Raw genomic sequence first — 14,099 nt, forward strand, 5'->3', positions numbered from 1 at the left:
TCTGATCAGGACCTCAGGCAGAGATGCATTAAAAATTTGAACCAAGTTCTAAAGTGGACATCTTAGCTTATGTCAGCGTCAGGTTATTTTATATGATGCAGCATGCCAGACATATTCAGTCTACCTCTATTTAAGCCAGTTTGTATTTGTAGGTTGAGCTGCAGATTTACTGTTTAGCGGTATAAGCCTCCTGGCCAGCAGAACTGTGAACTCTGTCCTTTTCTGCAGGAGAGCAAGTGAAGTAGGACTTTCTCCAGACAAGGTCATTTTTGTTTATCTGCTTTTAAAACATTAGAATTGCACATTGATATTAAACTGACACCAGAATCTGATGTACATTACAAAATATGGTGTATTAACATGAAAATGAAGCAAGCTTTATCATTAAGGAAACTACTAGGCTAATTGTTAAAAGCCTAATTTTAAATGACAAGCACGTGATTTTGATCTTCTTTAGAACAAAGAGCTCATCTATCCCACTAATTTTATTTTTTTTAGCTGAAGTCGGCTTGCTGCAGTGGACTGCTGCTACTGGGGACTGCTTCCCTTTTCTTTTTTTTACAGGTTTAATTGTTGCTTGGCCAAGCATTTCTCTCAGTGTAGCCTGTGGTAAAGAGGTCCTTGCTCAGTTAAAAGGGAGAGGGTGGCGACCTTTCAAATGATAAAGAAGCCATCACTTTCCAGAGTCTGATAATAAGGTTATTGTATTAAACGTGGTTTCTTACTTTTTGCCTGAAAATACTTTTGACGTACAGTAGAGCTCATTTGTAAAAGTTTTTCTACCAGATCTTATCAGCCACCGGTTCTGGCAGAAATTATTAGCACCACATCAGTTAACAAACGCCCGTTAAAAGGCGGACATATTATGGTGAGGTCTCTGTTCGTCGTAGGTACGTCCATCAGTAAACTTGCTCTCGTCCCGCCCATAACTTCTGATCCATTCAAGATAATTTAATGAAACTTGATATGCATCGTCACTAGACGGAGTGTCACCATGCCAGCTTCAAGGTCACAAATCAATGTTAAAGGTTATACACCAGGGGTGCCCAACCTTTTTTGAACCAAGAGCTACTTTTGAAGTCGGCAATTTGCCGAGAGCTACTCGTCCAGTCTCATTATCAACAAACAAAATTTTTCATCAATCCCTACTCCTCACTTATTTAAAGTAAATAAAACAGAACGTGATGTGTCTATAGGAGACAACTTTTTATGCAAGCTGTATAAAATAAATGTGTCTCTACCTTAGTGGGACTTCTGACACTGAGAGGAGGAGGCCAGGGTCTCATAAGCTGGGCAGTATGAGGTGGTTGCGAGGCGCAGGCAGGTCTCCAGATGATCATCATTCATTGTGGATCTGTTTTTGGACTTGATGATTTTCATGTGTGAAAAAGCAGACTCACACAGGTAGGTAGATCCAAAAAGTGCTGTTAAGTTCAAAGCACATCTTCAGATGTTAGGATACTTTTCTTCTGACAGCAGACTCCAGAACTCTCCATCCACGCCAGGTGATGCTCTGGATTTGATCCCAATGTCATTTTGCAGAGTGCAACAAATCCACTGGTGTGACCAGTCATTGCTGGAGCGCCATCAGTTGTTATAGAAATTAGTTTAAAGAGGGGCAAGTTGCTTTTATTAACAAACTCCATAAACGCATTAAAAATATCTTCTCCTCTTGTGTGTCCCTTCAAAGGCAAGATGGTGAGCAGCTCCTCTTTTGCACTCATGTCTGCAAAGGCCATTCTGATAAAAACACACAGCTGGGCTACATCCACCATGTCTGTCGACTCATCAAACTGAAGAGAGAAACACTCACATTCTTCCACGTCCTTTTTTAGCTGCTCCTCCACATCCACAGCCATTCCCTCACATCGCCGTGTCACTGTTTGTCTGGACAACTGCACGTCTTTAATAGCAGCTACGATCTCACTTTTATTTTTAAAATCATGAAAAAGCGCATCTGCAGCCTCAATAAACGCTTCTTTCATAACTTGTCCATCGCTGAAAGACTTCTTATGTTGAGCCAGGATGCGGCTAACACGGTAGGAAGCTATCGTAGCAGCTTTACCTTGTGTGCTGGGGCGAGTGAAGACTGATTGCTGGGCTGCAAGCTTGTTTTTTAGCTCCCGCACTTTCTGAGTCCGTAAAGAACTTTTAAGAGGGAAATCTGTCTCAAACCGTTTGTGCATCGTCTTGAAATGCCGCTCCAAGTTACACTTTTTGGGTAAGGCAACGCTCGAATTACAGATGAGGCAAATGGACTTCGAATTAGAATAAACAAAAAAATACTCCTCCTCCCACTCTGTGTGAAAATAATAAGTTTTCGTTTGCTTGTTCGCTAGTTTTCCATCCATGTTTTCTGCGCACCGACATTAACTACTGAGCCTAAAGTCTCGTGAGAGCGCTGTGTCACCGCACCCAAAACTCGCGAGACTATGTCTGTGAGAATACAAGTCAAGGGCGACTGGTTGGGCACACCTGTTATACACGGTCTTTTATTGTCCAAGTCTTTGCTATAGATTACTGTTTATCATGGGCGAATAATGTGCCGTTTGCAGTACTCTGGTTTTTACTTTGTATGTATGAGTAAAACACTTTATTTGTACAACCAGCTTTAAACCTGAGTGTGTTGGCTATTTACCTGCTTCAGCAAACACAAATCTTTTCCAAATTGAACTGAAATCTTTCCGTTTTTATCGTTTTTCCTCTCTGGTGTTAGCTGACCGCGGATGAACGACGAGGATCTCGTCCTCCCTCCATGGTGCGCTCCTTCACCATGCCCTCCTCCCAAAGGCCTCTGTCGGTCGCTTCAGTCACCTCTATCTCCTCAGACAACTCCCCCTCCAGACCTGGCTCAGACGGGTAACTCATGATTGTTTGAAAAATGCATCTATCTTTGTTTTCTGTTGTGTACAGGCTACAGCCGTGTCTGGGTTGATTTATTTTAGTGTTAAGTGGGAGTTGAAATTAAAATGTGGTTATAACGTTATCTGTTTTCTTCAGTTTTAACTTGGACACTCTTCTACCAAAGAAGCTTCACACCAAGTCTCAGGACAAACTGGACCGGGACGAACCCGAAAAGGAACGCAAAGAGAAGAAGAAGGAGAAGAGGAACAGTAAACACCAAGAGATCTTTGACAAAGAGATGAAGACAGCCGAGATCACTCTGCAGCCAGCGGAAGCTGTCATACTCTCAGAGACGGTAGTGTTCGCTTGAGTTTTTTTTTTTTTTTTTTCCCCACCTCACTGTTTTCTGCTTGTTTTGTTTTTTTGTTCTTTTTGTTGTTCTTGAACAATTCTCATTCCCTTACAACTGCATGATGTCATCTTTTCACAAAGTTAAATACTAACTGAAAGTGTTCTCACTAGAAAATGGAGAGTTGGGAAGATATTCTTGTAAGATAATTAAATTGTGCAATATATAAATATCAATAAGCTGCAAATGTAAAGAGCATTCTCCAATTAGAATTATCTTGGGCTTTCTGCCTGCTGTTTCTCTTCATATGTTGATTTTTAATTTTCCCTCCTTTCAGCTATTATTCTTCTGCTCTTCATCTCCCTCCTCTATCTGCTTTGTCCATTATAACAGAGAGGTGTGACCATGCCCTGCATGCCCAGTGGGAATGCTCCTTGGCTCACAGTATAAAGATAAGGCAGGAATGGGATTGAAGGGAACCCCCCCTGGCAGTGGTGGAGCCGTCTGGTGCATGACGGGGGACCTCATAGGTCCAGAGTAGAACTACAGACTATAGTTTAAGGTTCCCACAGACTCGAGCGGACTTCAGTTTGTGGAGGTCCATGTGTACCGGTTTAGATTAGAAGCGGACGCTCGCAGGGCATGTCTGTGCAAAGCTCAATTTTTACATACGTGTACTCTGTGTCGCACAATAAACATGCAACACCAATCTATCAAATTCTTCTTCATCCCTGATCTGGTTTAATTACATTTTCTTTTCTTTTGTTTTTTTTTTTTTTTACAAGAGGCAAGTGACCTCTTCCTCCTCCTCCATTGATGCCATGGAAATGGTGAGAAATGAAGGAATTTGCCATGAGAGAATTAAATCAGGCCCCAGCATGGCTGCAGGACGTTCTGGAGACTTCCCGGTGGGCTGGTCTGATGTGTGAGCTGCAGCGCTCCCTATTTTATTTATTTTTTTAGAACTTTTTATTAACAGCATATAAACACAGAACACCGCTGCCGCTGGGCTGCCAGCTCTCGTTTTGTTTTTGTTTAGTTTAGTTTTTTTGCGACCTGTCAATCAACCAGTAAGTGTGTCAGTAAATGACCAATCGGCAACCTCAATTTGTCCCAAAGGTAAACGCCCCTTGCCTGCAGAGCTGGCTGCAGCCCATCAGGGTGTACGCTCGAGTATGAAGTCTCAACCATCTGTGGACAGTGTGCGCTGCTCACAGTCCGCCCCAGTCTGTGGGAGCCTTTAGTTACTTTGTAATGTCTCATCTCCAACACAAACATCTATTTATTTATTTTTTTTCCCCACAACCTCTGTCAATTATTCTTTTAGGTAGTGGGGGTGAATTACTCGCCTCAGTGGAGTGCTATTTTTCAGTGTCTCCCTCATGGCTCGTGTTGGAGTTTGACCAATTACAAAATTGATAGTTAATTTCGCCTACAGTGCTAGAATAGCCCCGAGGACGTATCTTTTCATATTTAAATTCCAGCCATAATAAAGTGGGGGAAACACGGCCATGCATACAAACAATTATTTGCCGTCACAAATACTGCAACTCGACAAGCACATTTATCCAAATGGCTTTCTCCTTTAGGAATACAAATAACTGTTTTAATATGTGTGACTGCACACGCACATGCACACAACAAGCCCAAAGGAGATGTGAAACTAATTTTCTTGTATTTCATCAACGTCCCAACTTATTTGCGGCACAGAAAATGTTCCTTTCGGTGCCGTTTTGTTAACTTGAATAATTTCATATTCTTTAACCGCTCGATAAAGACTCTATCTTTTCTTTTTGTCTTCCTGATCCAACAGATCAGCCCCCTGCGGCCTCAGAGACCAAAGAGTCAGGTTCTCAACCAGATGGTGGGAGACCGTCGTCTCTCCGTGTCTCCTGCACATTCTTCTGCTTCCATCAACCACTCCTCCCCATCACAAGGGCCCCCACCCATTGCACCACGGAACAAAAGCTCCTTGAGCCTTCACACTGGTTCCAGTAAGAACTTAACTTTTATATAAAGCAAGCTGAAAGTCACAGTGAAGCTCTAAAAAAGAATGAAGATTGAGTTTATAGATCCACACAGGTATGCTACAAGAAGTTTTTTGTTTTTCCCCCCACCAAATGTCTTCCAGTGCTAAACCAAAAGTTAAACTGGTATCACCCTGAGCTGTGGCTAGTTGGTGACTCAAAGTTTCAAGAAAGAGGCTGGTTTATGAAAATCCCAGCCTAGTGCAAAACTATATTCTAGGCCAGGGGGTCCAGACTTTTTCAGCATGTGAGCTACTTTTAAAATGACCAAGTCAAAGTGATGTGCCTACGATAAGGCCCCGTTTACACGAGAACAACCTCTGGAAACGTTAGTGTTTTTTCAATGTTTTTTGTAATCAACAAAAATGGGGGGGTTTATACAAAAACGCTGTAGTTTCCATGTCAGTCGGGTTGCCAGATAAGACATGATGAGCTATAGTACTGTGGCTTTAAAATGATAGTATTTTGACCTAAACTGTCATATGCGCTGAGTAAAGATGAGGTGTGTGCTGTTTGTTGAACATGTGCACAGAAAAGGAGGGGGTAAATAAGACATTTTAAATTTATCTGGCAACACTGATGCTGCGCTCAGCTTTATTCATCGTGCATGCAGCGTCTTCATGACTGTTACGTCCAAACTGGTGAATACACCAACGTCTCTTTGGAACTGGATTTTATTAGTTTTGCTGAAAAAGGGTGAGCAGCACAAAAACACTCGGCTCTCTGCCATTTATTATAACTGTTGTTAGTGCAGAAAAACTTTGGACTGCAGCCGCATGTAGTGCGCTTGTGCCACTTCACACTTGCGGAGCATTTCACATATGGATGGGGGGTGGGTTCTCCTGAAAATCTCAAATCTGAGACCTGGATTCAGAAACCTTCAGTTTCAGAGAATGAGGGCAGTTGTCGTCTAAATGAGTGGCCGAAAGTTTCACGTCGTGTAAACGGAGCCTCATGGCCTGTCTGTCAATCAAGTGACACATGTCATAGTGAGGATGAATCTTTTTTTTTTTAATGCCACACGATCTACCTATAATACCTTTGAGATCGACCAGTAGATCACAGCCCTGTGATGGACTTGCGGCCTGTCCAGGGTGTACCCCGCCTCTCACACAGTGATTGCTGGATATGGGCACCAGTGTCCCCCGCGACCCAAATAGGAAAAAGCGGGTAAAAAATAATGAATGAATGGACGGTAGATCACAATCGGTGTATTGAGCACCCCCGTAGGCAATGCACAATGTTCCACTCACATACCTACCTCAGCTGGTCTTTGTACCCATGTTGGCAACCACACCCACAGTTTTGGTTTAATCTACTGGAGTCAAAACAATTTGGACCAGTTTCTAAAGTATTATTATTTAGCACATGGACTTTAAAGCAGGACATTCTGCGTTGTAGTCTCATTGTTTTCTGTCATAAAGAGATTTCCCATGTTTCAAAATCCAGTTCCGGCACTAGAGCTTAAGACTATACTGAGTTCAAGACGCCTGTGACAACTCGGTGACTGTTTTGAGAGAAAATCTATTTTTACTTTATTCTTCAAGAACCAACTCTTAACACTAATCCTGGTTTTGCACTGGAACCTCTTTAGTGGAAAAACCCTAAAAGATTATTCTGATTCACGCATCAGTCGCAGCTGCTTTAAGATTTATTTACTTTTTTTTTTTACTTGTTCAGAACGACAAAAGGCCAACAAAGTTTTGTTGTCCTGACAGCGTTGAAATATCCTTTTCATCCCTAGTTTCAGTTACAGAGACTTTTTCAGTAATTGTCCTTGTGGCGTCCTCTGGCTCCGAGCCCTGCTGTTCCAGAAACACTGATGTCTTTTGGTGATGAATGTGAGCTGATGAGCGCCTTCTCGCACAGATCTGGAGCTGAACGGGATGGGCTGCCCTGACAAGGGTGAAGTCCCTCCTCCGCTGCCGGTGAAAGGCAGCACGGCGGATTACGGCAACCTGCTCGATAATCAAGACCTGACGACTCCCACGACACCACCGCCGCCCCCACCACATCCAAGAGTAGGTTGTTTTTTTTTAATTAGGGCTGAGAGTAACTCCTTAACGATGCATGGCTCGCGTCCGCTCCTCGCACTGAACATTTAGGTCAACCTTCTCCACAGTTCCTCCACTCCTGCACATCCAGTCCTAATGTGGGTGGGTGGGTTTAGCAGGTTTTTATAATCTAATTAGTTCTGTTAGCTGCTTTGTAATGTGTGTCACAGATGAGTGGAGCTATCAGTTAGCAGCCTGTACCTGCCCGTCCACCCTGCTGTTATTTATACTCGTCCTGCCAGCCGGCCGGGTGCTCGGCCGTGATTGATTGGATGATTACTTTACCTCTCACATTCATCAGAAGCTCTCCAGCTGTTAATCAGCAGCTCGTCTCTCCACGCTCGCCGACTTCTACTCAGGCCATCCTCTCGTTTCTCCTCGCCTCTCCGTTAACTAATCTTATTTATCCACCGTCACGGGCAGGTAAGAAACCCACAGACAGGTAGTAAAACAGCCTGGGCACGCTGTGTGGCAAAGACTGACAGTAAGGCAGCGAGAGCGCATGTTTGGAAACGGTTGGTTACATTAGAGTACTTGCCTATACAAAGTACTGCAGTAATAAATATCTCATATTTGTTTTAGAAATCATGTTTTGAGCACATTTTTTTCTAATAATAAACACTGAATTAATTTGTTGTGATTCCACACTCAATTTCAGCACAACAGAGGCACTATTTCGACCAATTATCTCAAATAAAGACAATAACAAGAAAACAAAGTAATGGACTGAGTTTCTATAACTCATTTTTTAGGAGAACTAGAACTATATCACAGCAGTACAAGTAGAGAGACGGCTAAAAAAAAGTCACTATTTGGAAGCATTAGCCTAGCATTAGCATAGCTTCCTCAAAGATCATGTTGGCACTTGCTGAGCAGCTTTTTTTCTCTCTGTTCAAGGGAGCTGAATACTTTTGCAAGGCACTGTAACTTGTTCCACTTGATAGGATATGCTGAGAGTCAGAAGATGAAGCACAATAAAGGTCAAGGTCGAGAGCTTCAGGTCTTTTTGCAAGATATTCCAGGAAACGGGAGCGGAGTAGGAGAGGGCCCTTTTGCCAAGTTCAGTCCGCACTGAGGGAACACTGCAGGTTTTATATTGTTTATATCGATATCTGAATTATATCGTTATCGACTGAATTAAGAAATATATTGTGATAAAAGTTTTGGTCATATCGTCCAGCCCTACTCTTACAGCTTTTTTATGTCACAACCTTTTAACAAAATTATGCAATCTGCAACTTTTCTAGACTCACTTGAAGTGTACTTACCTTTTCTTAGTCACTTGCAAACTAATTCAGACTGCAAAATTAGCTTCAATAGGAATTTGTGCAAATTAAAGTTCGAGCATTTCTTGCAGAAATGCATGCTACTCAATCACTTTACAATTAGCTCAGTTATAGCCCTTTTTAACTTGGCCCAGATGTGAGGCCATCTTGAATGAGCACAAGTTAATTATTTATAATGTCCATCTAGTTGATTACTTTCTAAGTTTCATTAAATCCATCCTTTGCAGGCGTGCAATAATAAAATAGCAACCAGCTGTCATAAATACTTCTCCAACAACAATTAAAACAAACCTCTTGATTAAATTGATTGCAGATTTTAATCATTTGTTTTCGGTTTATAGTCGAGTCATTTTTGTCATGTTGTCTTTTTTCGTTTTGTCTTTTTGCAGCACATTCCGCCTCCTCTTCCTAGCAAAACCCCGCCTCCACCTCCTCCCAAGACCACCAGGAAACAAGTCTCCATCGATTCAGGAATTGTACAGTAAACAAAGACTCTGACAGTAGGACCAAACAGCACCCTGACAACAAAACAAAAACAACAACAGTAAACATCCCCACTGAAGTTGTTTTCACCCACGCGCTCCCTGTCCCAGCCTGACAGGATGAATACTTCACCGCAGCCCACCCCCACTTATCATCTTTAACGCTTTCAGTTATCTTTTTTTTTCCACTTTCTGTTTGACAACGATGCCGTCTGCAACACAGTTTCACCTACGAACAGTCTCTGAGCTTGCAGATGTCATCTACAGCCGCAGGGTCATCATGACACGGACCCCCCACCTCTTTAATACTGACCCACTCTCACATTTATGAGAGCAAACAACTCATTCAAGCATTATCCATGTCTTTTACTCATATCCCCACTGTGTACAGAGGTATGTATATACGATTTTATTTTATTCCAAGGTGTTTTTGTACACTATTTGACCATGACTCTTTTTGTATTAACTTGTTATTAGATTAAGTGGCATTTATATGAAACAAAAAAAAAGGGCTTGTAGGTTTGAATTGACAAATGATTTTAGAGAACCAGAATGTGAGAATCTTTGCTACTTTTTTTTTTGCTGGTAAATCATGGAGTGTGCATCCAACTAACTCCAACCATCCACACATCATTGATCTGACCTTGTCCTTACATGCTGTAATCTTTTATTCCAACGATATCGACTGTTTCCAGTTCACTACTGACATGACTTCTGAATAAACTTTAAACTGTATGTATTTAAAAATATATATACTGGATGTTTTTCTTAATGTCTCTGCCGTCTGGGTGGTATGCTGGAAATGGATGTTTGTACATATTCAGGAAAGAAAAAGAAGAGCATCTGTATGTATTTTCTGTAAGTGAACACTGAGGAAGAAAGCTTTCTGTCTGCTTGATTGGCAGCCATCACAGCAGCCTCTTCATTGTCAGCGCGTAGGAGAGCTGTTTTATCAGGACCAAAGAATTACAAATATTCAGCATGTTCATAGCTAAACGCTTGAACCTACAGGGAGACAGCTGAGCTGAGTAAACTAAATGTTGAAGTGATGTTTTAGGGATGCAGGGAATCTGTTCACGTTTTAGAATTCATTGGTTCCCAACCCTGGTCCTTGAGGAACGCCACCTTGCATGTTTTAGTTGTTTCTCTGCTCCAACGCACCTGATTCAGTGGTTTAATTACGGTACTTCCTTAAGTTTGGCAGAAGCCTGTAAATCACCCTTTCATTCAAATTAGGTGTGTTGGAGCGGAGGAACAACTAAAGCAAGCAGAGTGGTGTTCCTCAGGGACCAGGGTTGGGAACTAATTAATTTGAACAGTCTTGTGATGGAACATATTTCGAAAATCTGAACTTTTTGTGTTTTTTTCCATTTCTGTACGTCATTTTTGCTCTTGTGCATCAGAGCAACAGTAAAACTGTACTCGTGATATTCTGAACCACCTGTGCCACCCTGGGTAAGAGTGCACACGCGCCGTGTTTTGTGTGTCACCAAAACCCGGCTTGTGGGACCTTTTTTGAAGTGTTTGCCGCAGGTTGGCTGAGACTGCTATCTCCTGTGTTGTTGACACTTTCTGAGTGGGTGTCTGCCGCAGGAAAAGTGCTCCAACTGTAGCCTCCGTTGTTTTGAAGATGTTTTTTATCTCCAGATTTGGCTTTTTAAAGCTTTTCTCGTCCTAATTAGGAACACTGAGTGACGTTTTTTCTCCTGGAGGTTTTTTTTTTTTTTTTTTTTTTTTTTTTTTTGCAAAAGCTGCCGTAGGAGACCACTTGTAGGCTGTATGAATCTATTTTGTTATACTTGAAAGTGTCTCATTCCTGTGATGAAAACTGCCACTCGTCTTTGGTAACAGTTTAGCTACAAATAAGCTAAATAAAACCAAATGATTCATTATGTAATTTTCTCTTAACAGAGTTTCCAAAAGGTGTAGAAGAAAATAGAACATTTCTGCAGCACTTAGAATAACCCAATCTGTAGTCACATGTCTGTAGTTATGCAGGAAAACATGTAAGCCCATTAATAAACAATGGATTCTTGTTGGGGAGGTATAACTGCTAATTATAAGATTAGGTCAAGATTAATGCGCTAAAAGATCTGCACAAGTAGTGCTAACAATCTTTTTCAAACACGAACCTTATGTTGAATTATATAGAAAAAAGTTTAATGTGCTGCCTAGTTATGCCTCTTCAAGAATGCTTCTTCCTTTTCAGGTCATGGGGGTCACTGGTACCCAGATTCAGCAGTCACTGTGTGAGAGGCGGAGTACACCCTGGACAGGTCACAAGTCCATCACAGAGACACAAATAGACAAATGAGACGAACAACCATTCACTCGCTCACTCACACCTAGGGACAGTTTTATTGTACAGCACTTTGGTTGACCTTGTTGCTGTTTTAAGGGCTCTATAAATAAATTGGTATGGTATGGTCATTTAGAGTTACCAGTCAGTCTAACATAAATGTTTTTGGTCTGTGGGAGGAAACTGGAGTACTGTAGTCCCTCGTTTACCGCATGTGTTAGGCTCCACCCCCCGCATAAGTGAAAAACCGCAAAATAGGGATAGTAGTACAAGTTCAAGTAAGCTTTGTCATTTCCATCTCATGTGGTTCATGAGATGGAAGGAAATTATGTACAAAAGTAGTAGTAGCAAGTAGTATTTTATTTTAGTATTTATATATATATATATATGTATATATATATATGTATACATATATTTATATAGTAGCCGCCCCCACTATTTGCGTTCCGGCATCGATCAGTTTACAAATACCGATACTGTATATTTTGGACTGTATGTCCACAAACATACAATAGATCGAGTCCGCAGAAGTCAAACCGCGAAGTAGCGAGGGACTACTTTACCCGGAGAAAACCCATGCATGCACATAGATAACATGCAAACTCCACCCAGAAAGGCCTCCGGCCAGGATTTGATCTGGCAACATTTCTTGCTGAGTGGCAGCAGCTCTACCAGCTGAGCCACCGTGCTTGTACCAGAATATAACTATTAAAATTATGTGATTTCTTATTCAGTTTTAAAGTTCCCCACATTCTGTGTAAGACCGATTGAGAATATTTTTAATTATTTATTAATATATATTATTATTATTATTTATTATTATTATTTCTATTGAGCACTTTCATAATTAAATATTTGACATTACAGATAAACATTTGCAATTTATTGAGAAAAGTAACAAGAAAATAAAGTGAAAACTGGTTCACAGTCTATGGATCAGGTTAAGAACCACTGGAATAAAGAAACAAAGTGCCGTTGAAGGTTGATGTAGGCGAGGAAAACTTCCCTCATACTTTCAAATCTGTCTTGGACAGGCGCAGTCTTTCCATATTTATAACCCTATCTAGCCAGTGTGCAAAGCTGGGTTAAGTGGCAGCTTTCCAAGTCAATAGAATGAGTTTCTTTGCCACTGTCATCATCATCATCAGTCCAAGGTGTACGAACATTTGTGCATGGAGTGAAAGCTGAAGAGCATCTAAATATTACCAAGTAGTTGTTTGGGATCATGTTACTAGACTATGAGCTAGGAGGCTACTGAAAAACTGCAATCCGCAGTTCTGTTAATGCTGAACAGAACCAGACCAGACGTGGCAACAACCCCCAGCTGATGACACTCGCCACTAGGCCTGTCACTGTAACAAATTTTGCTGCGCAATTAATTCTCAGAAATGATTGCGATAAACGATATTGTTTGAAATGTCTGATAAATAAAATTATGATGTGATGAAATTTGACAATAATTAGTAATTATTGTCAAATTTAAGAAGAAATGTTAATTTGTTTTGAGTGTAGTACCTTTTTTCAACCACTGGATGGCAATATAAGACTAAACCGAAGTATGGATAGTGGCGTGTCTCTAAGAAAAATGGGAGGGAGGCACCTTGACGTGACATGGGCTGTCTCTCCTTCCTGATTTTTCGGTTCGCAAAATGGCTGACGCTCTGTGTGGTTTGAGCTCTTTAGCATAGCATTGTTCACACAAAGTTTTAATAAAAAAAATCATTAAACAAGTTCTCAGCTTCTTTTTGCAGAGAAAAACAACTTTTTACACAAAGGCACAGGTCTCAACTGTGAATTTTGGAGCTTTCGCAAGACGGAGATTTTTCCCAAGGTCGGCCTGTTAGCTTAGCTCGTAGCTTAGCTTCTCAGCTTAGCTGCTTTTAACGATCCAAAAACACAATTTTGGCTCATTAATATGGATTTTAAAGTGAAAAGAGAATAGGAGGGGTCATTGAAGAGCACTGGAGTTGAGCCTTTTGACATCCAGTGTCTTCAGTAGAAAGAGAGAGACACGAAGTAACGATAAAGCCGATAAATGAAAATGAGGTTGATAATTTTCATTTATCATGCGATTAATTGATTTCTTGTTTATTGTGACAGACCTACTCGCCACACACACGTTGGGAGTTGTATGTGGATCAATTTAACTTGAGAGTAATGACTCAGAAATAAATTAGCCCATCAGGGACATCTTTAAACACAAAAGTTATGTAAAAACTGGGACTAATGACCCAGAGAGTATTTAGGAAGATAACTGAATTTAACGTCCTTTAGTAAACTGGGAACACAGTGGTTAAGAGTAATTAGAAAATAAAAAAAAATAATAGAGGATTACAATTGAAGATTTTATTTTATTTTTTTATCAGACAAATGTTGACCACAAGCTCAAACCTACCTCCTTCAGGTCGATGGACTCATGAACATCTTCAGTCTTTAACCAACTATTTATGCATTTATTTAGATGAAGTGGTTATTTCCGTTTTCCTCGCTGGGGTCGGAATGTGATGGGGTGTCAACACTGTTTTTCATTTGCAGCCATTTGACGTGCAAAAAAATAAAACTTAAAGTCCGACGGACAATTTGATTTTTTATCAAGAGTCGATTAAAGTGCTTTATTTCATTCTGGTGATTTGTTCGTTCACGACGGTTTTTGGAGAAGGAATAAAAAGTTTCATCAGCGTTGTAATTGACTTATCAAGAATACCTACTGCGCTCTCAATATCTGGCCTTGCAATTGAAAAGGGGGATAAAGGGTGAA

General features: G+C 40.9%; 1 protein-coding gene across 1 annotated transcript in view; it reads left to right on the plus strand.

Moving 5' to 3' along the window:
- dock1 (dedicator of cytokinesis 1) overlaps positions 1–9,257 on the plus strand; it is a gene marked incomplete in the record, with an annotated part of 276,885 nt that extends 267,628 nt beyond the window's left edge. Inside the window, 5 exon segments of the mRNA XM_037691498.1 lie at positions 2,717–2,859; positions 3,001–3,199; positions 5,007–5,187; positions 7,090–7,241; positions 8,950–9,257. Coding sequence (XP_037547426.1) covers positions 2,717–2,859; positions 3,001–3,199; positions 5,007–5,187; positions 7,090–7,241; positions 8,950–9,045 — 771 coding nt within the window.
- Positions 9,258–14,099: the final 4,842 nt, after the last annotated feature.

This window comes from Nematolebias whitei, chromosome 17, assembly GCF_014905685.2.
Source record: "Nematolebias whitei isolate Nwh7 chromosome 17, NemWhi1, whole genome shotgun sequence".
Classification (NCBI taxonomy): domain Eukaryota; kingdom Metazoa; phylum Chordata; class Actinopteri; order Cyprinodontiformes; family Rivulidae; genus Nematolebias; species Nematolebias whitei.